General features: G+C 57.4%; 1 protein-coding gene across 1 annotated transcript; it reads right to left on the reverse strand.

The window, feature by feature from the left end:
* Nucleotides 1-2534: 2534 nt before the first annotated feature.
* SARS2 (seryl-tRNA synthetase 2, mitochondrial) lies at nucleotides 2535-22076 on the reverse strand. The gene is made up of 16 exons (XM_074937878.1): nucleotides 21813-22076; nucleotides 20522-20617; nucleotides 19062-19091; nucleotides 17475-17615; nucleotides 15842-15896; nucleotides 14817-14880; nucleotides 10709-10814; nucleotides 9861-9908; nucleotides 9049-9157; nucleotides 7129-7174; nucleotides 6344-6431; nucleotides 5647-5759; nucleotides 5317-5410; nucleotides 4766-4858; nucleotides 4258-4323; nucleotides 2535-3419 (listed from the first exon to the last, which is right to left on the reverse strand). Exons 1-16 carry the CDS (start codon nucleotides 22074-22076, stop codon nucleotides 3303-3305), a joined length of 1530 nt encoding a protein of 509 aa, XP_074793979.1. The 3' UTR covers nucleotides 2535-3302.
* Nucleotides 22077-22799: the final 723 nt, after the last annotated feature.

The raw sequence follows: 22799 nt of genomic DNA on the forward strand, positions 1-22799 counted from the left end.
CACCTGGGGGGCGGGGAGGGGGAGAATGATGCCAGGGCTTAGCTATGGCGAGCAAAGGAGTCAGGCGGATGCCAGGACCCGGGCCAGAACCATGCAATGGTCCTGGCCATCGATCCAGAGTGACTCCGTAATAAAGTACATTACAATCAGCATCACAGGTTCTAAGGCTGTATGGATAAGGATCATTCCCCCAGCACTAGAATGCAGCCACCTCTGGGTGGAAGCGTGGCAGCTGCTCCTATGGGGATCGTTCACCCAGGGCCCAGGTGCAGCTGGCTTGTGGGGGCAGCTACTCAATAACTCAGAGCAACGCTATGCAACTGCTTTCATCCAGGGCCTGATTAATGCCACCTCTAATTGACATTGGTGGGAGAAACTGAGGCCTGCGATGATGGCCATCACTTGTGGAAAGTGCTGCGGGGGATGCAGTAGGGTGAGCCACAGGCCGTCACCGCTGACCCCGGCGGGGCCTCTAGGGGCCAGCTCTCCCCTCGCAGTCACCGCTGACCCCAGTGCAGTGGAAGGTTCAGTAGTGGGCGCTCTCCCTCTGCAATCAGTGCTGATTAGCCCTGAGCAAATGACTGACCGTTTTGGGACCCCCCCCGCCCCCCAAAAATCAGGTAGGTTCGAGCCAAAATGCAAAAAATAAAATAAAATAAAAATAACTGTTTGTGCATTGGATCGAACCCGGTCTTCAAACCAAAACACGGCTTTTCAATGGTTTCATTCAGAAATTTAGCTAATTAGACGTTAAAAAATCCCCATTTTTTCAGCCAAAACTATTTGCTGAATTCCACCCAAATGCACGAATAGTTTCGGTGCCCTGAAAAATGCTCTTTTGGGGGGGTGACTTTACTCTTTGCAAAGAAAGAAAAAAAAAGAAGATCCGGCTCTCGTGCTGCCCTCAAAGCGAGGGGGCGCGGTGCTGCGAGGGCAACTCCGGAGGGCGCTCTCCCCTCAGACTCAGACGCAGCCGCCCGGGGCATCGCGAGCCCTCGCCCTGCAGCCGAGTTTGAAGCAGTTGGCGCCCGGCCCTAGCTCCCGGCGAGCGCTGATAAATGCCGTGCCCCTCGCTATTGATCAGCGCAGCCAGGAACGGGCGGCTGGCAGCTGTTCTGTGCTCGCCTTTGCAGGCCCCTCTTTGTGGCAGAGCAATTGTCAGGCTGAGCCAGGCACAAAGGGATGCACCCTGTTCCCTTCGCAGGAGCAAAGCAGCCCCAGGGAGAACGCAGGGGAGCTGAATCAAATCAGCCGGCATGGCAAATTTCTAAGCAATAAAAAGCCCCGGGGGGAGCAGCAGGTTTTCACAAACCTGGACTACTTGCCCCTCTCTGACGCTGGCCGGCAAGGGCAGAGGTGATGGACAAAACAGCTTTGTCCTACCACGTCTCTGGGATCCCAACTTGGCTACCGCCAACCCAATCGCACCGGGGCCTGTCGTTCTTTGAGCAGCAGGCATTGCTCAGCTGCTGCGTTCCGCACTAGAAGCGGCTGCATCTCAGCCCAGGGGGAGCGATCCCTGTATAAACAGCTGCCATCTTTCCACCCCAGATGTGGCAGCATTTCAGTGCTGGGGGAGGATCCCTGGATAAACAATTGTGGACTGCCAATTTGGGGTTGGAAGGATTTCACTGGTAGGGAGCAATCCGCATATAAACAGCTGCCACCTTCCACCCCAGAGGTGGCTGCATCTCAGTGCTGGGTAAACTGTCCATCTATAAGCAGCTGTCACACCCCGCCTCAGAGACGGCTGCCTCTCAGTGGCGGACAGCAGTTCTGTACAATCACGAAGGGTCAGATCCTGCCCCGAAGGCAGGGAAACCACTGGCCAGGGGAGCTGTTCCAGTACCCTGCACCCTGTCCTGCAGGCGTCGCTCTCCTCCGTGGAATAACTGCTGGAGTACAGAGGAGCAGGGGGTGCAGGAGCATTGGCTCTTCCGTTCCCTGGCGACTCTGGACCACAGTAGCAATTAAGATCAATTCGCCACAGTCAATTGGTGCCTTCCCCTCCAACGCAGCAGGACTGGAGATCTCAAAGCACCAGGGCAAAGGGAATTCCCTGAGGCAGGAGGGTTTTCCCAACCACACGACACCCGACAGGGCTGATCCAAAGCACACAGAGGTCAATGCAGATGCTGGGTCAGGTCCTTCCAGACCAACTTCCCCTCCACCCTGCCCGGGAAAGGCTCAGCCGAGGATCCACAAAGACAGGAGGGGAGGGGTGACCCCCGTTCCACACAGTGGGAAACAAAGTGATTTGTTCCAAGGTCATGAGTCAGTGGCGGAGCTGGGAGAGAACCCAGGAGTCCTGACTCCCAGCCCCCCTTGCTGTAACCCACTGGACCCCACTCCTCCCCTAACCAGTTTGTGTTTTAAGCAATGACCTTCAGAACAGAAGAACCTTTTCCAATTGCAGATTTAATGGGTGGCACAATCTCGTTCCCTTGATTGGCAGCTCCAGGAACCCCATGCCCCACACTGGCAGCTGCCCCACTCAGGTATCTCTCTCCCCCTCTCAGCCCCTTGCCTGGGATCCTGCCCACCTGCTGTCAGTCCAGCAACCGATCAGGGAGCCTGGATCTCCCTTTCCTTCTCCATAGCATGGGCAGCTGCAAGGGCGAACCTCCCCACCCCACACACTGCCCCCCTGCTTGGTTGCCAGAGCCCCAGGGGGACCCTGGCTACGGCCGAGAGGGAAGTACAGTCTCCGTGGCCCGTTCTGCCTCTCCACGGAGGCTGCCGGTGAGAATTGGTGCCAATCCTGCTCTGTGCGAAGCGGCTCCACCAGGGAACTGGGCTGAGACCTGGCAAAACTCATTTCACGTCAGGGTCTCCAAAGGGCTGGCCGACGGGAATACGCTGCAGCCAGCACCGGCCCGAGTCGGATGAGAACCGGCAGCCCGCAGGGCCTCTAAGCCAGATCTCTCCTCCTCCTCGCCAGGGGTTACTGATGGAGGAACCCAGGAGTCCTAGGGAAAACACAGCTTCCTGCCTCTTGCCAGTGCTGGGGTCTGGCTCCAGGCAGCTCAGTCCAGTGCCGGAAGGATCTTGGGGTTTCTGAAGCACCTCAGACCCCATCCACATGCCACAGACCAACTCGAGGGGGCAGGAGAAGGGACGGGTCACAAGCCACCGAGAATAACCCGGGTGTGGCTCAGAGCCGGAAAACAAGCCAGGAAAGGCCCCTCTGAATGCTGCCGGGGTGTGCGCGTGTCTCGTCTGCGTCCGGCTGAGCTGGCCGGGGGCGGGGGGGGGAAATCCCCAACAGCTGGTCCCCGTTACGGCCACTCCTGGTGGGCGGCTCAGCAGCGTTTGGGCTGGTTGGGCCCGATGTATTTCAAGGGGGCGTAGCTGGGTTTGACGATGATTTCCGCGCCCAGGAATGGCTGCAGGATTGTGGGGACTCGGACGCTGCCATCCTGGGGGGAGGAACGGGGCAGGGGGTGGTTAAGACGCAGCACGGGGGGAGGGGGGGAAATCTACCCCCCCATGGCTAAACAACAGCAGTGACTGAAGACGTTACCCGCTAGCTCCCACCTGGAGCCCACCCCACCATCCCGGCTCCAGGCCTGTCTGCCTGGGCAGAAGGATGCTCCCTGCTCCCCAAAAAAACTTGGATCTTGTGGGGGGGAAGGAATCTGGAATGGGGCCCACACTGCTGAGCCATCCCCAATTTTCTGCGCTGCTCCCCAGCTGACTGAGAGAAGGGGGGCAGGGAGGAATTTCCCCCCAGCTTGGCAGGGACATGGGGACTTCCCCGCCACACCCACTTTCCTCCGTAGCCAGGGGTGCAGGATCATCTGGGGAGATCTCCCCTCATCGATTCCCTGCAAGTGCAGGGGCATTGGGGGCCCCTTGCTCTCGGGGACAAATGCCCTGACTTGCCTCACGCTGCGAGCGCAGTCCAGCCATCGCCGGGTGCTACTTAACGGCCCGTGCTGTGCGGGAGGTCGCACCGGATGAGCTAACGGCCCCATCTGGCCTGAAACGGGAACCGGGAAAGTGCCTTCTAAATTCAACCCTAGCCTGGCTCCGGTTCAGTGGGGGAACCTCCCCACTTCTCTACTCCCGGCTGGGGCAGAGAACCCAGGCTGCCGCAACTCTGCCCTCTCCCCCGGGGCCGTGTGGACAGCCCCCCTCCACTGCGCTGGTCGTCAATGGGGACAGCTGCCCCCAGCGCCAGCAGGCGCCAAGCCCAGGAGCCGAACGCAGGGCACACGGGGTACGGATGTCCCCCGCGGCGGGACGGGAGCGCACCTTGAGCTGGTTGGACTCCAGCAGAGCGATCAGCACCCGCGGGACAGCGCAGGCTGTTCCGTTGACCTGGGGAGAAGAACAGCGCGAATGACGGGGGGGGGTTTAATCCCCCCCGCCCCACAGCCGCTCACCAGCCGGTGACCCGCGTCTGCCAGCCTCCCGAGCAGCTCCGGGACCTGTAGCCATGAGAATCAACCCCGTTTGCTCGCCCCCACGGCGGATGAATTTATTAACATACAACTTTCCCCCTGCACGATCCAACCTGACAGACAAAGGGACCCCTCCCTCCCCCAGTACTGAGCCGTAGCCCCCTCTGGGGTGGGGCGTGGGGACGGTTTCTACAGGGACCCCTCACCCAGCACTGGGATGCAGCACCCAGGCTCTGTTAGGTCTCCCACCCAAGTCCAGCTAGATCTGACGCTCCTGTGAAATCGCCTGAGAAACACCCCTCACTCCTTTTGGGGGGCGTGCGGGTGTTCCCCATCTCCCCGCCGCCCCGGGGGCTCACCGTATGTGCGTAGCGGAGCTGCCCCGTCCGGTCGCAGTACATGATGTTCAGACGCCGGCTCTGGTAGTCAGTGCAGTTGGAGGTGCTGGAGATCTGGGGAAGCGAGGAGGGGGCCGTGTGGCGGGAGGTGGCTTGGGGGACGGCAGTCACAGAAAGCAGCCACATGACCCGCCAAGGGCATTAGGTTGTCCCCACATCCAGACCAGTTCCCTCCCCCCACGCCTCCCCAGGGACAGACCAGTGGGCCTGGTGCCGCCACACCACTCCCCACAAATGGACTCCCCCCCCATCAGTGCATTTGCATTAGGGGTGTGTGTGAGATTGTGTTTTTCCTTCCTGACCCCTCACATGCCTATCCACCCCCACACCCTGAAGCATGCGGGTGGACAGCCATTGTGGTTGGGATCCTAACCTAAGGGAGCCAAGGCACATGGGGTGGCAGCAGATATCAGCCAGGGCTGCCCCCTTTGCCCCAGATCCCCTGGACAAGCTGCTCCCTTGGTGCCTGGATTCCCCCCACCTCCCGCACCGCTCCAGCTGGCGGTTCTCACCTCGCCATACTTGCCCCTGCCGGGCATCCAGGCTTCGATGTCGTATTTCCGGTAGGCGGGCAGCCCGAGCTCCTGGGTGGGCATATCCAGGACCCTGCCGCAGAGAGATCGATCAGGCAGGTGGCGGGAGGTACAGACCAATCCCAGCACTCGGGGCACCCGGTCTGAAGCAGGGCTGGGGCCGTTTTCCCCAGCCGAGCCGGGAAAGCGGCCCTGAGCCGCCAAGGAGGGCGGAAGGGTAACCCTTGCGGGGGTGCTCCCCACCCCTGCCCCATAGCTCCCCTTTTGACAAAGGCCTGCAGAACTCCCAGCCTCCCCTTCCCCGCTCACTTGTAGTGCAGCCCCAGCTCGGAGAAGATCTCCTTCTGCAGGGCGAGGAACTCCTCCAGCAAGGCGGCGCTCTCCTCCCCGCTCTCCGCCGCCGTCACCCCGAACATCTCCACCTGTGGGGGGGGGGAGGGGAGAAACTGGCGCGTCAGGTGGGAGGAGCCGCTGCCACCCCGCCTGGGACCGGGCGCCGCTCCTCGCACCGTCCCACGGGCCTTTTATTCGGGAGGGCTCCCAGGCCCCACCTCCCTCGACCTGCACTGACCCTGTCCCCCGGGGCTGGGATCTTGGAATGCCACCCTGCTGTCAGTGCCCTGTGACAGGACCCTCCTGACCCGAAGATGCCAGGCTGGTGGGGAGCGGTCGGCCCAGAAGGTGTCGGTTCTGATCCAGCCCCGGGGAGGAGGCGCTGGCAGTCCGCTCCCGCATCGGGTCAGCGGCTAGGGTAGGACAGAGGATCTCAGTCCAGGTCCCAACGCAGATAAGCCCCTTTGGCCAGTAGCTGGAGCAACCCAGAGCGGGATCCTGTATGGAAACTAAGCGCCTCTCTGCTCACCCTCTCCCCCCAAATCAGCAAAGGGAAGGTGGCCCTGCCTCTTGCAGAGGGGTCTAGTTGTTAGAGCAGGGGGCTGGGAGTCAGGACTCCTGGGTTCTAATCTCCCATTCCCCCTTGCCCCAAGAGATTGAACGGCTCCCCTACCTTGGTGAACTGATGGACTCTGTACAACCCCCAGGGCTCCTTGCCGGTGTCTGTCTCGGTTCTGTAGCATGTGCTGGAACACACGGTTCTGGCAAAGGGGAAAGGGACAGGACAGGCCATGAAATTAAACCCATTGTTCCAGCCCTCTCCGGGGCTGGGTGGGGGAAAAGAAACCCCACAGCTGCCATGGGGGTGAGCATCATTAACTCCATTGGAGAGAGTGGGGAAACTGAGGCACCGAAGTACAGACTTTTCCCTATTCGACTCCGAGCCAGGAACAGAACCCTGAGGTCTCGGGGCAGGCTTGGGAGTGAAGGAGGTTGGGAGTCAGGACTCCTGGATGCTATTTCGGGCTCTGGGAGGGGAGTGGTGTCTAGTGGTTAAAGTGCAGAGGGGGAGGAGGTGCTGTGGGTGTCAGGATTCCTGGGTTCTATCCCCGCCCCCCCCTTGTGAAATACAACAACAATTTACTTTGCACAGCGTCCCCAAACCCCTGGCAGGGAATAAACGACACCGGAGGGACAGAGAAACCAAGTCTGCTGAGGGAGGAAAAGTGGGTGCGATTCCAAATGAGACAGAGAGCTGTCAGGGTGGCAGAAATACGGGGCAAGTGCCCAGGACGAAGAGCGCTGCGGGGGAGAAGGCTCTTGCGCTGAGCGCCGTGGGACTGCATGGAGGGGCCAGGCAAAGGGCTGGGGCTGGGATGGGAGCAGAGAGAGACAGATCAAGAAGGAAGATGACGATTGTGAAAAACAAACCATGTGAGGCAAGGGGAAGGTTATTACCTGACAGGCATGTCCTCCAAATTCACAGCATGATCCATGAAGTAGCCTGGAAAAAGGGGGAGGAGGGTTTCAGTAAGGGGCACAGAAGAGGGTGATGGGGTGGCCCTCTCCTTGTGCCGGGCACGCTAAGCCCTTCTCCTGGGTACAGCAGCAATGAGACCAAGGCCCCTGAGCTGCTGGATTCTCTTGGTGGACGGCCGGAGGAAGCAGGGAATAGACAGAGCCCACTCTATCAGCTGTAGAGAGATCTTCCTGGGCTGGCTAGCGACCGCACTGCTGGCTCAGCGGAGGAGAGAAAACATGTTCCCTGCAGGATCTAAAGCCAACGGAGGAGTTGGGGGGAGTTAATGTAACCCCCCCCCCCTCGCCACCCCGAAACAATGAACTACCACCACCATGGGGACCAGGCTGCTCAACCTGGCTCAAAGGCCCTGGCACACGATGCACTTGGAACAGCACAAAGCGCCTGCCCTGACATAGGGCAGAGGGTCCCTCATGCTCCAGCCCAGAGACAGGCCCTGCTGGGTGCCTGGAGGTCTTCGAGACCTGCCAGCTGGAAGACGGGTGAGCGCCTGCGGTTCCTGGTTTGGGGTTTTTTCCCCCAGATCTGTTCTCTCTGGAGCGCTTTTGTTCTGAATAAATAGGCCGCGACTGGTCGCTGGCTAACTCTCGGCACAGCGGCAGAGAACAGACCGGTGGGGGCAGAGCTGCTGGCGGATCCGGGGCAGCCTGAGAATTAAGGCAACGCCGGAGCTTGGGGTGCAATTCCAGCAGGGACAGAGGTACCCGACTCCGTAATACTCAGGCCGTTCACCGTCGACTGGAGAAAACCGACCGGATTGGCAGAAGACACAAGCCTATGGCACGCTGGAGGAACCAGGCACAGAAACGGGACGGCGTTCGTCCGCCGGCCACCGTGTGAGTCCCGGCCTCGAGATGACCGAAGGCAGCGGTCGGGTGGACTGGCAGCGGTCGCCCGCTATTCCCCCGGCTGCACCAGAGCGCTGAGAACCCAGAGGGGCTCGGAGACGCCTGGAAGAAAGCCACGGAGCGTGGGCAGGGCCACTCGGTGTCTAAGCGCTCTGTTGGAGACGTACCCGCGCTCGCTCCGGTCGAGTGAGTGTGCAATCAAGTGCAGCCGCGATGGAGTCAGGGCTAGTCTGAGGAGGTGCCTGGGGTCTCGCAGGGGAGGGGCCACACCGCTATTCTTTGCCCGCTAGCTCTTTCTGAAGTAGGAATTACAGCTCCCAGCTCCAGGGTAGACGAACTCAAAGTCCCCCACCAGGAGGAAGAGGATGGTGGGATCCTGCCCTGACGAAGGTGCCGGCTGGAGGCCTGAGATCTAAGCGGGGAGGTGCACTGGGATCCGAGAAGGGGCCGGTTAAAACTAAAATGTCCTTTTTAGGGCCCCTGAAGCAATCCCAGCTGGCAGAGTTCCTAGCTCCAGGAGCGTTTGAGGAGCTCGGGAAAGAAGCTGCTTAATCCAGTTTCTAAGGGCCTGGCCTCAGAGCCTCCAAACTTACAACTGAAAAACTGATTTTCCCAGGCCTAGGTCTGGTCTCTTCTCCCTTTGGCTCAGCTTCCTTTCCCTGTTTACACACAGCCCCAGTGCAGGGCAGGGCGCGCCATGATTGCACCCGGCTGCCGGTTCCAGCCGGTCCCTTAAAGGGGTAATATGCCCCGCCACCGGTGTGGGGTAGGAGGTGCAGCGAATGCAGGAAGCATAATGATCAGACATCAGCCCAGGGGCCTAGCGCCCCCTGGGGCTCAGGGATCAGACCGACCTCATCTCACATTGACCTGGGCCCTTCCATCCCGTCCCCACCACCGCTGCTGAAATGCGGCCACCTCTGGGGCACAGCGTTTCAGTGTCGCACCAGGAAGCCGAGGACGGACACGGCCCGCCGGTTCCTGCCTCACCTGCGATGCCGACCTCGGAGGTGCCAGCCAGGCACAGGTCCTCGAAGCGGGTCGGGTCGATGTTGTACACCGGGGACGGGACGGCGTTGGGCTGCATGCCACAGCCTTCCTGAAGGGCAGAGGTTGCAGAGCCCTGGTTATTTCCACGGTGTCCAGCTCCCCGGTAGAGCAACCCACCCCTGCCAGGGCTCCCCCAGTCCTGGGTGGCCACCCTGTCGGCTCACCCAGAATCACGCCTGCCCTCCCTCTCTCCCAAATTCGAGGTTCCGAGAGGTGGCCAGACACTCTGCACGGCTGATGGACCCATGGCCCTGCCACTAGTGGGAAAAATGGAGAGTGAGGGAGACCGCAAGGGGCCTGGAGCAGGGTGGGCAGACCCCCGGGGAGCACCAGTAACAGGGGGAGGAGCAAGCTGGTGGAGAATGCACGACCCTGGGAATACAGGGCTTGGGGGAAGTAGGCCAGCTGCCACTCTCAGTGTAGAGCTGGGGGACAGGGTGGGTGCCTGGGAGCAGAGAGGGACCTCGGAGCAGACAGAGCTGGGGGTGGAATGGGCACCCGGGAATTGGCACTGCTGGGAATGCAGAGGCAGGAGCCAGCATCACTGGGATCCCAGAGCTGGGGGCTGGCGGGATCAAGTTGTAACAGGAACACGGGGATAGAGGAGTCGGGGGCCAGCGCTGGGAACACGGCACCAACACATCTGGCCTCTGGGAGACCCTACTGCCAAGGCCAGCAGAGAAGGGGGGGGATCAGAGACGTCCATGTTCCTGGGCAGGGAGGGGCCGGGGCTCCATCCCCAGGGCACTTACAAACACGGCTCCTCGCAGCAGGTCCGGAACGGCCATCGGAATGAAGCCCTAGGCAGGGAGAGAGAAAGGAGAAAATCCTACAGGCCAGCGGACCCAGGGCAACTGCCCCTTCTCCCAGCATGCCCTGCAGAGACCCCGGGGAGGGGGGGGCAGGGGAGATTGGGCTCCATGACCCCATTCAGCCTCTGCGGAGGCTGTCGACAGGGGGTTGAATTCTGGGGGCGGTTTGGCGCTGCGGACAGCAGGGGCTGGCCTGAGACCGACCAAACGCAGGACACAGGGTCTATCCAAGGACGCCGGTGGGGCACGGAGCAGCAACTCAGAGGTGAAAGCCTCAAAATCCTATTAATGAACCGAATCCTGACACCCCCTCAAACACGTTCGAGTTAGCGGCACAGTCTGGAACAGAACCTAGGAGTCTTGATGACGACTCCCTCTTCCCCCGCCTTTTCCCGGTGCTCTAACCACTGGACACCACTCCCCTCCCAAGCCCGGAAATAGAACCCAGCAGTCCGAGTTCCTGATCCCACCCTCCCCTTCCATAGCTGGGAGCAGGAACCAGGAGTCCTGGCTCTCTGCTCTAACCACTAGATTCCACTCCCACCCTCCCCAAGCCCAGAAACAGAGCCCAGGAGCCCAACCTCCCTGCTCCCCCTGCTCTAAGCCCTAGACCCCACTCCCCTTCCAGAGCTGGCAACAGAACCCCTGACTTCCAGCCCCTCCCCATTCCAGCCACCAGACCCCACCCCGCTCCCCAAGCTGGGGAGTGCGCCCAGACGCCTCGCACCCTGCTCCAACCACTAGAGTGGGCTGCCCCCAGGCCACACGGCAAACCCGGCTGGAAGTACCTGTTTCACCAACTTGCTGACAGTGAACTGCACCAGGGCATGCTGGAGCATGGCTCCAGCCCCACGGAGATAATAGGAGCGGTGGCCTGAGACGTGAGAGAGGCGCCTGCATGGGGAGAGAAAGGAAGAGAGACCATGTCAAGCCACTTCCACTGGGCAACATAACACACGGAGCGACTGCCTGCTCCCGGAAACATGGCGCAGCGGGCACAGCCCTAACCTGGAGCCCAGCTCTGCTGCTGACTCCCTGTGCGATCACAGCCAAGTCGCTTAGTCTCGCTGTGCCTCAGTTTCCCCAGCTGTATAAGAGCACTGCCCTACCTCACAGGGCAGGTGGTGGGGAGCTTCAGATTGTCAGTCACCATTGGGGTCACGGAGCCCAATCTCCCCTGCCCCCACCCCCCGGGGTCCCTGCAGGGCATGCTGGGAGAAGGGGCAGCTCAGAGAAAGATTAAAGGATTGCAAAACCTGCCTTATAGCGAGAGATTCAAACTACATAGCTTAACAAGGAGACGTTTAAGGGGCAGCTTGGCCCCAGGCTATAAGTACCTCCGTGGGGAACAACTATTTAATAACGGGCTCTTCAATCTAGCAGAGAAAGGCCTAACATGATGTAACCGCTGGAAGTTGAAACTAAACAAATTCAGATAAGAAATAAGGCGTAAATTTTACAGGTGAGGGGAATTAGCCACTGGAGCAATTGACCAAGCATCGTGGGGCATTCTCCATCAGAGACAAAGTTTAAATCAAGAGTTTTGCTCTAAGTTCTGCTTTGGGGCAGTTCTCTGGCCTGGGATATACAGGGGGTTAGACCAGACAATCACGGTGGTCCCTTCTGGAGGGGAATCTGTGACGATCCAAGGATGGTGGGCGAAGGAGTTGAGACGGAAACAGCTATTGTCCCATTTCATGGACAAAGGGGCCAGATTCGTCTCTGGAGTAATTCCACTCACTCCCGCCTTCCTGGAGCCACGGGAGCATCTTGAAGAGGGAGAGAAATTGGCCAACCCCCGTGACACCCGTGCAGACGCCGAGAGAGGAGACTTTTTCCATGACGGGCCATTGCCTGCACCCCAGGGCAGTGGGGGAGTCAGGGGAGGCGCGCCTGATGTCGGAAAGTGCCCAAGGCCCACAGCCGAACAACAGGGAGGAGAAAGGGCAACCCATGCAACATTTATGGCCCCTCCATTCTGCAGGAGGCTGGGGGCGTCAGCAATCAGCTAATGGGCCCGGAGAGAGCAACAGCTGATCTGCAACTCAGGGCCCCCGAGGCATCCAGACACAGCAGGTGGCTGATCACTTTAGTGCGGTCTGATGCCCTAACTACAAGATCAACACGCCTATCGGAGGGTGCCCCTTTGATGTGGTTAGAGCGGGGGCGGGGGGCATCAGGACTCCTGGGTTTTATTCTCTGTCCAACCTCTGACTGCCTCAGGCAGCTCAGTTAAGTCACTGCCTTGCTCTGTGCCTCAGTTTCCCCACCTGGGAAGTGGAGAGAATAAGAATGTCCCAGCCTCCCAAGGGTGGGTTTTTTAGAAGGGCTGATTCAGGGTGGTGAAGCTCAAGATCTTTGCCATTTCACAGAGAGGAGAGAACAGAGAGAGAGAGGGGTGAAGGGACTTGCCCCCAACAGAACCCAGGAATCCTGACTCCCAGACCCCCCGGTTCTAACCACTAGACCCCACTCCCCTCCCAGAGCTGGGGATAGAACCCAGAGTCCCAATTCCCAGCTCCTGCTGCTCTAACCACTAGACACCACTCCCGTCCCAGAGCCAGGTACAGAACCCAGGAGTCCTGACTCAGGGCCCCCTTTGCTCTAATCACTAGACCCCACTTCCTCTTTGTAATTCAGACCTAGGATCTTTCATGAAGGTGTCCAGTGGGACCCGTCTCCCCATGTCAGCTGGCAGCTGCGTGCTCCAGCCTAGCCAGAGCAGATCACACTGTTAACTACCAAAAAGGCCAGAGGTAGGTTCCCAAGAATCAGTGTCTGACAGCTGCCATTTTGGGAGACATCCCAAGGGGACTGAACCAAACACCTGGAGAGCTGAAATCACAAGCTGCTACGAGCCAGGCCCCCGAATCTGGCTCTTAACAGACCCGCATCCCCTGCGGACACGAGCCATGTTACACACATGGCCCAGCACGTGGCACTTGGGCGTTAAAGCACCAGATCTGCAGCTGGTTTAAGCTGCCAGAGCTCCACTGACAACGCTTCATCCGTTTGTAGCTGGCCGAGGACGTGGGTCGTTGACAATGGCTGTTTCTCTTCCAACCCAGCGGCCTCCCGAGGTCTGTGGTGTTCTGCCTTGACAGCAGGCAGTTGCTCCCCCAGCAACCATCTGCCACCCTGCCAGAGAGAGTTTATGGCTCTCCCTGCACAGAGCGCAAAGGATGCAAGGCAGATTTGCCTGATGGTGGATGGGCAGGCGACATTTACAAGCGATCGGCGGCTTCGAGGGGCCACCTAGTCTCAGCTGTTTTAAAGAGACAAGCCCTTCGACTCAAACAAGCCCCAATCTGGGCTACAGGCCAGACTATCTGACATCCTGCCTGGACTAAGGTTCTGCTCTCTTCTTCCCCAGGACTTCCCAGGTAGACAGTATCCCCAGGGCCTGATTTTCACAGGTGCTCAGCACCCACAACTCTGAGGTCAACCGCTCAGCGCCAGTCGAAGTCAAGCCCCCAGCCAATCGATCCTCAGCTCCCCCCGATTAGATGTATTATAGGAGCCCCACTGAAACCAGGGCCCTGCAGAGGCAGTCCCTGCCCCAAGGAGCTCACAGGCTGAGGTCAGGGTTGGGAGGGGAAACTGAGGCATGGAGAAGGCACATGACTCGCCCAAGGTTACTCAGCATGTCAGTGGCAGAGACCGGAATAGAACCCAGGTGTCTGGATTCCCATGCCTCAGTCCTTAGGCCACAGCGCCTTCCTTTTGTTACTTCACCCTGCAGGAGACCTGAGCTCGTTCCTTGCCCGGAGCGATCCAGAGCCTCCATCACCCCAAAGGACACAAGAACCAAGCAAGTTGCAGCCACGGCTGTGAAACTGACTTCCTGGGCTGCTTGTGAACAGCTACCCCTCACTCTCCCATCTGTGCATCCGGCCCTCTCCCTTCCAATCTGCTGCGAGCAACGTGCAGAAAATTTCAACCCCTCACAACCATCCACAGTTCAGGAGAGCAGACAGCCCCCTCCTCATCCCCTGGAGGTCCCCCAAGGGCAGGCGCAGCGGCCAGCTGCCTCATCGATGGGATAGCAAAATGCAGTCTCCCAGTCTGGAGTGGTCTCTCCAAACCTGACCCTCTGCCAGAGGCAGGAAGGTATAAACGCTGGGGGGGGGGAAGGGGGGGGCGGGGGCTAGCAAGTCACGGCCCTTTAGGCTCCAAGGGTCTGATGCTCAGATATATTCGGGACCCTTCGGCAGTGTAAAGGGATCGCACAGTGGGTGGAGATGGCCCCCCAAGAAGCCACCCTGCGCAGCAGTCTCTGCAGCTGGTGTGCAAGTGGCAAAGGGCCCAGCCTGCAGCACAGGGGGTGGATCGGGGACATGGCCGGAGCGCACTGTGCTGTGGCTATTCTCTGCCCCCCGCGGCCCATGGGTTAGAGCGGCCCTGAAGCTTTGCACCTGATTTCCAGTCTATTTGTCCAGCTTCAACTTTCAACCAAGGGATCTTGTCAGGCCTTCGTCTGCTAGACTGAAGACCCCTCTCTCGTCATGTTGCTGCTCTCCCCCTACGTATCTAGAGACTGGGATCAAGTCTCTCCTTAACCTTCTCTTCATTAAGCTAAAGCAGCGTTTGGGCTCTTTGAGTCTACGGCAGGTTTTCTAACCCTTTCATCATTCTCGCGGCTCTTCTCTGACCCCTCTCCCATTTACCAACATCCCTCGTGAATTGTGGGCCCCAGTCCTGGACACGGGATTCCAGCAGCGGTCGCACTATCAAATTTAGAGTGATCGTCTAGCATTTAACGTGGAGGGCTCAGAGCCGGGTGGATTAAGCCTACGTATCAGGCAGGCCTTGGTATCAGATTTCAACCCAAAGTTCAGTGTAATGTAGCCCTAAAAACAAACCCTTCCCCCCCCCCACTCGCCCCCACCATCTTACCTTTGTCTGACGATAGCCAGGTCTTCCCCAATTTCCAGGTGCCCCTTCACTTTGAAATCAAAAGCTAAAATGAAGGGGAGGGGAAACAAAGGGTTAAAGTCACAACGGGGTCCCAGGAGACGCGTCATAGCTGTAGGGGACTCTTCCCCCACTAACTCAGTGGACACAGTACTCGGCAGGTGCATCTACTGCGCAGGATCTAGTGAGCAGAAAGCACTGGGCAGTTGGGCAAACCACCCAGGAGATTGGGCAAGCGTTAGTCTCTGCTACAGCTGGGGAAACTGAGGCACAGAGCAGGGAAGTAACTTGCTCGAGGTCACAAAGGGAGCTAGTGACAGAGCTGGGAAGACACAGTCAAAGTTATTTAGTTTCTGAACTGCAGGACAGGACCCAGGAGTGCTGACACCCAATCATCCTCTGCTCTAACCCTTTAAATCCCACTCCCCTCCCACAGCTGGGGACAAAATCCAGGAGTCTTGTCTCCCAGCCCTGTTCTGCTCTAACCACTAGACTCCACTCTCCTCCCAGAGCCTGGGATGGAACCCAGGAGTCCTGACACCCAGACAGCTAATGCATGAGTGACCATGCACTCCGACTATCAGCATTCTCCCCTCACAGGGATGATTTGTGACTGCTCCCATCCTATGTCTTCATATTTGGTGTCTTCCCTCCCCCCGGCAAACACACATTCTGCTGCCGAAGACCTGCAGAACCCCCCTAAGCCAGCTACTAGGGCCCCATCCCCAGGCTCTCTCTGCCTGTAAGCTGCTGCTCCCAGAGTTCCCTGGGGCTCACGGGGACAAAGCCGGTCTTTCCCCTTCTCCCCAGCAGATGTTCCCATCTCCAAGGCAGATTTGGAGAGGGCAGGTCACAACCAAGGCTAACCGAGGGCCAGATCCCCCCAGCTGGGGGAAGATGGGATCAGGAACACCAGCTGTAGATTGGCTTTGCAGCCGGTCCATGTGACCCTTCCCCACATACAGGGTCCGAAACGCCCACGCCCCCCCCAAGAATCCGCTTCCTACCTGGTTTCTCTCCCACGACCTCCACCACCCTCGCTTGGCTCTCATCTCCGACGGGCTGGAGGAAGGAAAGATCAAACGTCGTGTGGGACCACCACAAAGATTCAAGAGAGGCATGGGGAACGCACTCCAAACCCAAAGCGGATGAGCCCCATAATTACATGGATCTCTCTCTCTTTGACCCGGCCTTGGGACACGGCACCACCTAGGGGCTAACTGAATTCCAGGACACAGGAAAGGGCATTGTGGGAGTTTGCGCGTTCGACCCAAAGTCCCACAATTCCAAGGGCGGCGTGAGAAAAATCCCCCAATGCAGAGTACGCAGCAGGGGAACACTGCATGCTGGGATGCTTACCCAGAATGCAGCGCGCCTATTCACGATCTGCAGGGGAAGCAGCTCTAGCCGGTTTAGCAAGGCAGTGTGGGTTCACTGCTTTGGGCCAGTTATACCTGTATTATCAGAGCCAAGACAGCCTTTCCACAAGAGGCAAGCCCTAAGCATGGTTTTCTAAGACCATCAGAATGGCCAGACCGGGTCAGACCGAGGGTCCATCTAGCCCAGTGTCCTGTCTCTGACAGCGGCCAGTACCAGAGCTGCAGGGGGAGCGTACAGGGCAGGGCAATTCTGGAGAGATCAGCCCTGTCTTCCCCTCCTGGCAGTAATCACACCCAGACTCCCTGATCTGCCTCTCCTGTGTCCGTGGATGAGAGGCCGTTGGTTAAATGTGGGAGCCGGGCACAAATCAATACATCTAATGGGAGGGGAGCAGGGTCTAGCTGTTAGAGCTGCAGATACTCCACACCGTTAGGAAAAAAAAGAAAGAGTGAGGCCATGACATTGTAAGAACGGCTGTGTGCTATGCCGGGGCAACGCTCCCCTTAGTGGGAGGATGGAGGATGGATGGAGAGAGAGAGAGGATAAATAAGATTTTAAGGCCAGAACAAGGGACCATTCACTCATCTAGTCTGACCTCCTGTAGAGCACCGGGTGGAGATTTTCACCCAGTCACCCCTGTATTGAGTCCAAGCACTTGTGGCTGGCTAACACATCTTCCTGAAAGGCATCCAGTTGAGATTTGAAGCCATCAAGAGCTGGTACTGATGGTTAATCACCCGCACTGTTTACCGGTGCCTTCTTTCTAACTGGACTTGGTCCGGCTTTAACATCCAGCCATTGGTCCTAGTTCTGCCTTTCTCCGCTCCATTAAAGAATCTTCTCACACCTGGTCTGTTCTCCCTGGGAAGGTATTCATACACAGCGACCAAGTCACCTCTCCATCTTCTCTTTGAGACACTGAACAGACTGAGCTCCTTAAGTCTCTTCCTGTCAGGCATTTCTTCCAGCCCTTGGGTCCCTTTCGTGGCTCTTCTCTACACCCTCCCTTGTACACGAGCAGCTGTTTAAGTCAAAGCTCAGGGACAGACTTGACTGAAATAAGGTGAAAGTTCCATATCAACATCTAAAGCCCAGGTGACTGAATCCACATACACTACAGGCACCTAGCTTTACCTGGATCTCTTCTGTATTCATAAGAGTTTCCTACCAACTCTAATGTTAAGCCTCCCAGTGTCTTGAGTGACTATTGTGCACCCGTACAGCAACCCTCTGTCCCATGACCCAGCAGCCCCGCCTTACCACATCAGGGTGGGTCCAGTTCGGCAGTTTCAGAGCCTTCAGATAGTACTTTTCATCCAGTTCCATCTCCTGCTGGTACAGGGAATTCAGCTGGTTACGTATTTCCCGACCTCGGTTCCGTAGCGCTTCGTAATCGGGAAGCTGTTTGGGGGAGCAGATGAGCACATAGTGAGGAGGAGCGAGTCTCAGCCAGATCCAGCATTAAAAAGGAGCCGGATATATATCCAATGGCCGAGTTTTGTGGCACTCTTTGAGGTTCATTGCCCATATGCCCCCGAGTATCACAGGATCTTCCCAACAGCTTGTACCCTGCACTGTATTACAGCATTCATTTCCACTGCCTCTGTCAACCACGAACCTCAAAGCAGCATCAGCCCCTTCTAGAAATTTAGAAACCGGGCACAGAAAGGCGACCCGCCCAGCGTCACACAGCGGCAGACCTGGGAACTGAACTCGGACATCAGGCCAGCCAGTCCCTTGTTCTCACAAAACTAATCCACGAGTCCCCTCTCGGAGCTGGGAATGGAAACATTCCACGGGACACCCATCACACGCTCTAACCGCCAGAGAGCCCCTCTTTTCTTTAAAGCCCTGAACATCGGGGATTTGAATGGCAGTAAAGCCTAGAGGTCACAATGAAGACCAGAGCCTCATTGCATTAGGACAGGAAAAAAGGAGACTGGTCATGCATCAGAGGGCTTAAAATCTAAAGACAGACAAAGGTGGGGTAAAACTAAAAGATGTGTTCTCTTCACGTGATAGCTGGAGAACTGCGGCTCAGGGTCACACATGAAGTCCAGTGCCCTAATCCCCATGCCCTGTCTTCCTCTCAAAGCCACCTGTCCACACCTCATCCTGTTGCCCCAACCTCCATCCTTCCTAGTGAAGGAGGATTTCTAAGGAGCTCTCCATATGCTCCTACCAGGGCCTGTAACGTACGAGGGCTTCTGCTAATAGCACATTCATGCTAAAAGCAGGGATGGCCCAAAACCAGCGGCCACAGATCAAACAAGCCCTGCGGAGTCCTAAACATGAAGCCTTCTAATACAGCTGATCACCTGCAGTTTTCTGTCGCACAGCTCCACTAATACATATCTATTCAGGTAGCTAGCAAGAAATCCAATGATCCCTGCATGCTTAATGTCATAGTTTAAAAACCCAAGTCAGTTTCTGGACTATTAGGGGTGGCCATTCGGCTTCTGAACGGATTATCAAAGCAGATTTGGGTTGCTACAGTCTGATCAATTTCAAATTTTCAGGGTACAGTTTAGGCATCAAGACGCAGAGCCCAGTTGATTTGGGGGAGAATCGGAAAACGGGATTTCAGTGCTCTACGTGAGAGCAAAGTCAGAGACCCAGTGTGGCCGTTTGCTGCAGTGAGTTGGTGGATATCTCTCTGGTGCCCCCTGCTGCTCCTTACACATCACAGGCAACAGCTTAATATTCTGCTCTCCTTGGGCTTACAGCTCAGTCTACTTAAGGAATTAAGTGTGTGACCCTCTAGCATCCATCTGCAGAGGTCAAGTGTGCACTTAATGCTTCCTTGAGCTTTCACAGATTGTTACATTAGCAAAATCTGGCTCTTACCGACTGCAATGTGCTCTTGTCCTGGGTCTCCTGGGAGGAAAAAAAGAAAAACAGAAGGTAGTAAGAGCTATTTCCTTGCTGAAGGGTGTCCGGCCTAAAGAAAACAAAACCAGGGGTGTCTGGATTGTATGAAAGTGAGCAACCTCATAGCTCCCCAGCATCCGCTCTCTTAAGATGTTGAACAGAGCATCTGTGATGACAGAAAATTACACCAGCTGTTAGAAGCCACAAGCAGCAGGGGGTTTTAAACATGGAAATATTGCATTGCACACTGGGGCTGTTTGGAAACATAGGGGAGAAGGGGGCAGCCTATGACCTAGCAGAAAATCTCACCCCAGGGCCCGGGAGTAATCTACACACTATGCACCTGATTCTCTGCTAACTTATCTCAATTTTACACCAGTGTAACTCCACCCACTTCCCTGGGGTCACTCCAGTTTTGCACTAGTATGAGGGGAGAATCAAACCCAAGCATTGCCGGCTGCTGGATTTTTCAAAGGCCCACAAGTGTGAAATGGATCCAAAAGCAGCACAAAACCCTTAGGGGTGGGGTTAGAGAATGGGGGGGGGGGGCAGGGTTCATCAGTCATGCTCGGCAGGGGGCGAGGCAGAAGGGGAAAAAAACCAGACAAAATATGCACAAACCGCCCATAAAGTTAAGCAAAAAAACCAGAAGCAGCAAGTGGATTAAAGACACCTTGCTTAAGAGTCATCAAAGTCCAAAGTCACATATTTTGAGCTACCATGGCAACCTATGAGGTCATACAGCGACAGACTGAAAGATGCACCCACTGAAGTCAATGGGAGTTTTGCCAACAGGAGTTGCGCCCAATTACAGTCCTTTGCTTTCTGGTAAAAGGCACTTGACAGACTCTCTCTAATGGATACAGTTCATCCAGCACTAAAATGAAGCTGTTGTCTCTAGAGCGATCGGCAGCCAGGATTAGTGACGGGAGGGGGAAGAAGATCTGACCCCCTAATGCTTAAGAAACGTGCCATATGGGGGTTTTAGTGTTCAGTTTCTGATGTTCTGGTCTCATCGGAAGAATCCACATAACATAAAATATGTAGAATTTGAATTAATGGGAAGGATAAAGGTTTGCATCAACTCTGGATCTAGAGCATGGATCCAGCAGAGTCTACAGGTTTCAAACCTGATGTTTGGTTCACTGTGCCATCCCCTCTGGCTATAGTAGAGGGGACTGGACTAGATGACCTACAGAGGTCCCTTCCAGTTCTACATTTCTATGATTCTATACACACAGTCACCTTTTCGAAAGGGCCTGAAATCATTCACGGCCGAGGAGATGGCAGCTGAGGCAGATAAAGCCAGGATACAGTGAATAAGGTGTCTGTGCAATTTCCAGGGATGCCCCTCGGATAAGTTCTGGACCGTGACATCTGTGTGATAGTGGGTATTTTTATTGGGGAATAGGACAGGTGCTGCTGTGTAGACTCACCACGAGGTACTTCACTTGAATGGAGACTTCCTCTTTCTCAGTTTCAAGTTTTCCAATCTCTTCTTGCACATTCACCAGTCTCTTCCACGTGGAGAGCTGGTGGGGATGGAAAACAGCAGCATGAGTGCTCGGAGCTGGGGTTTCTCTAACAGTCGCTCCTCCGAACACTACAAAGCAGCAGGTATTTTCCATTCTGCAGATCATTTTCCCTTCTCACTCTCCCAAACCCGCTCTGTCTTTCTTTCTTTCCCATATTCAAAGCATCACCTTTCCCCCTGAATCCCACTCTTCAGCTTAACCTCCTAACCTTATACCCTTCACTCCCAAATCCACCTCCTCTTCCAGCTTCCCCTTACCCTGATCGGTCTCCTTCACCACACAGAGGCAGCTGCAGCATTGCTGCTTCTGCTCAGAACTTTATCCAAGCAGCAGAAATAGCAACAGGGAAATTTACAAGGCTCTAGTCAGTTTCAGGGCTGCTGTTCAGAGTCCTGTGAGCAGGGGTGACAGAGACCAAAATCAGGTCAGGATCACCCTGTTGCTTTTGCTTGGGGAAGCTGGATCCATCTTCTCCCTGTTAGCTGGCTGCTGATCTGAAAGATGGAGCCATCACACCCAGCAGGAGCCAGGGACAACGGCAGCACACAGGAAGGCAAGCCAGTACCCTCCACTTCAGCAACCCCCCACACCCCATTCTCTGTTATCCTTTCCCCAAAGGCCCCTCCCCAGTTCTCCAAGACCCACTTCATATCCCATAAACCCATCCATTGTAGACTCCTCCATCCGCATAAACCCCACCCAGTAGTCCCCGGCAACTCCTCTATAGTCCTCAAAAAGAAAAGGGGTACTTGTGGCACCTTAGAGACTAACCAATTTATTTGAGCATGAGCTTTCGTGAGCTACAGCTCACTTCCCTATAAGTCCCTCCCCTTTAGCCCATCCCATCCCCATAAACCTCCCACTCCTCTGTAGCCCCCATCCATCCTCCCTCATAGGCCCCGCCCACTCTATAAACCCTTCTCATCAGCCCTATCCTATCCACTCTCCACAAGACCCTCCTTCCTCTAGCACCCACCCCAACCACCCATATCCCCTTCGCCAAGGCGCTCATTGCCCCTGCCCCCTCCCCGGCCGTGAGCCCCACCCACTTACCACTAAACCCCTCCCATGTCCACAAGTCCCACCCATTTCCGCGGGGTCATCGCACACACGCCCCGCCCCCTTTTCAGATAGGCCCCGCCCCCGTCCACAAGCCCCACCCCTTTCCCGCTAGGCCCCGCCCCTGACTCACGATCTCGCGCAGGTCCCGGGGCCCCAGCGGCCCCTTGCGGGTCTCCAGCTCCCGCTCCGCCTGCTCGGGCCGGGCGCTCAGCGCCGCCATGTCCAGGCGGGGCCGCGCGCTGTTCCCTTCCCGCACGTGCTCGTACAGCCGGCTCCGCCCCGCCGCCCCCTCGCTGCTCCGCCGCCTCCCCGCGCCGGGCAGCCCCGGCCCCGGCAGCGCCCGCCACGCCCGGACCCGCCGCAGCGCCCGCCCCAGCGCCATGGGCGCCGCCATGTCTGCCGGTCATGTGACACGCTCGCCCCGCCCCGCCCCCCTCCGGCCTCTCCCGCGCGCGCCGGCCAACCGCAGCGCGCCCCCAAGACGAGGCGGAAGGGCCAATCAGAACAAAGAACCTGCCCCTCGCCCGAGCTGGTCCCGCCCCTGGAGACTGGTCGCTAAGGAGGGAGCCAGCTGGTTGCCATGGGGACAGGAGGGAGGAGTGCTGAAGGAGCAGGAGCCCCCCCCTTCCACCAGCCCTACCTCCCCAGTAACCCCACCCCACTCTATTCAAGGACACTGCCTCGGGGCAGGGGGAGCCTCCCCCTGAGAGCCCCCCTCCCCAGACACCCCTCCTGTACCCTGCAGAGCCCTCCTGTGTCCCACAGCCTGAGCAACACCCCCCAGCCCTCCCCAGACAAAGACAGCTGCCCCAGGGAGACACCCCCCCCACAGAGACCCCCAGTGCTCTCCCAATCCATGACTCCCCCATGTGACCCATCCTCAGAGTCCTCCTATGTCCCATGGTCTGAGCAACACCCCAGTGCTCCATCACCCTGAGTGACTCCCCTGGAGACCTCTGGTACCCTGCAGGGTCCCCCAGTGTACCACAGCCTGATCAACACTCCAGAAGCCCCTCTCCCAGGAGCAGAGGAAGAGACTCCTCCCTCCCCCCGAGCCTGAGTGACTCTTCCAAAGAGACCCCATAGCCAGAGACACCCCCTCATACCCTCCGGGAAC

Source organism: Natator depressus, chromosome 23, assembly GCF_965152275.1.
Source record: "Natator depressus isolate rNatDep1 chromosome 23, rNatDep2.hap1, whole genome shotgun sequence".
In the NCBI taxonomy this organism is placed as follows: Eukaryota; Metazoa; Chordata; order Testudines; family Cheloniidae; genus Natator; species Natator depressus.

Coding starts and splice junctions, on each gene's coding strand:
- SARS2 (XM_074937878.1), bottom strand. CDS start 22,076: ATGGCGGCGCCCATGGCGCTGGGGCGGGCGCTGCGGCGGGTCCGGGCG. Junction 9,909..10,708: donor TCAGCAAGTTGGTGAAACAG/GTACTTCCAGCC, acceptor CTCCCTGCCTAG/GGCTTCATTCCGATGGCCGT. Junction 9,158..9,860: donor TGCTGCGAGGAGCCGTGTTT/GTAAGTGCCCTG, acceptor TCTGCCCTTCAG/GAAGGCTGTGGCATGCAGCC.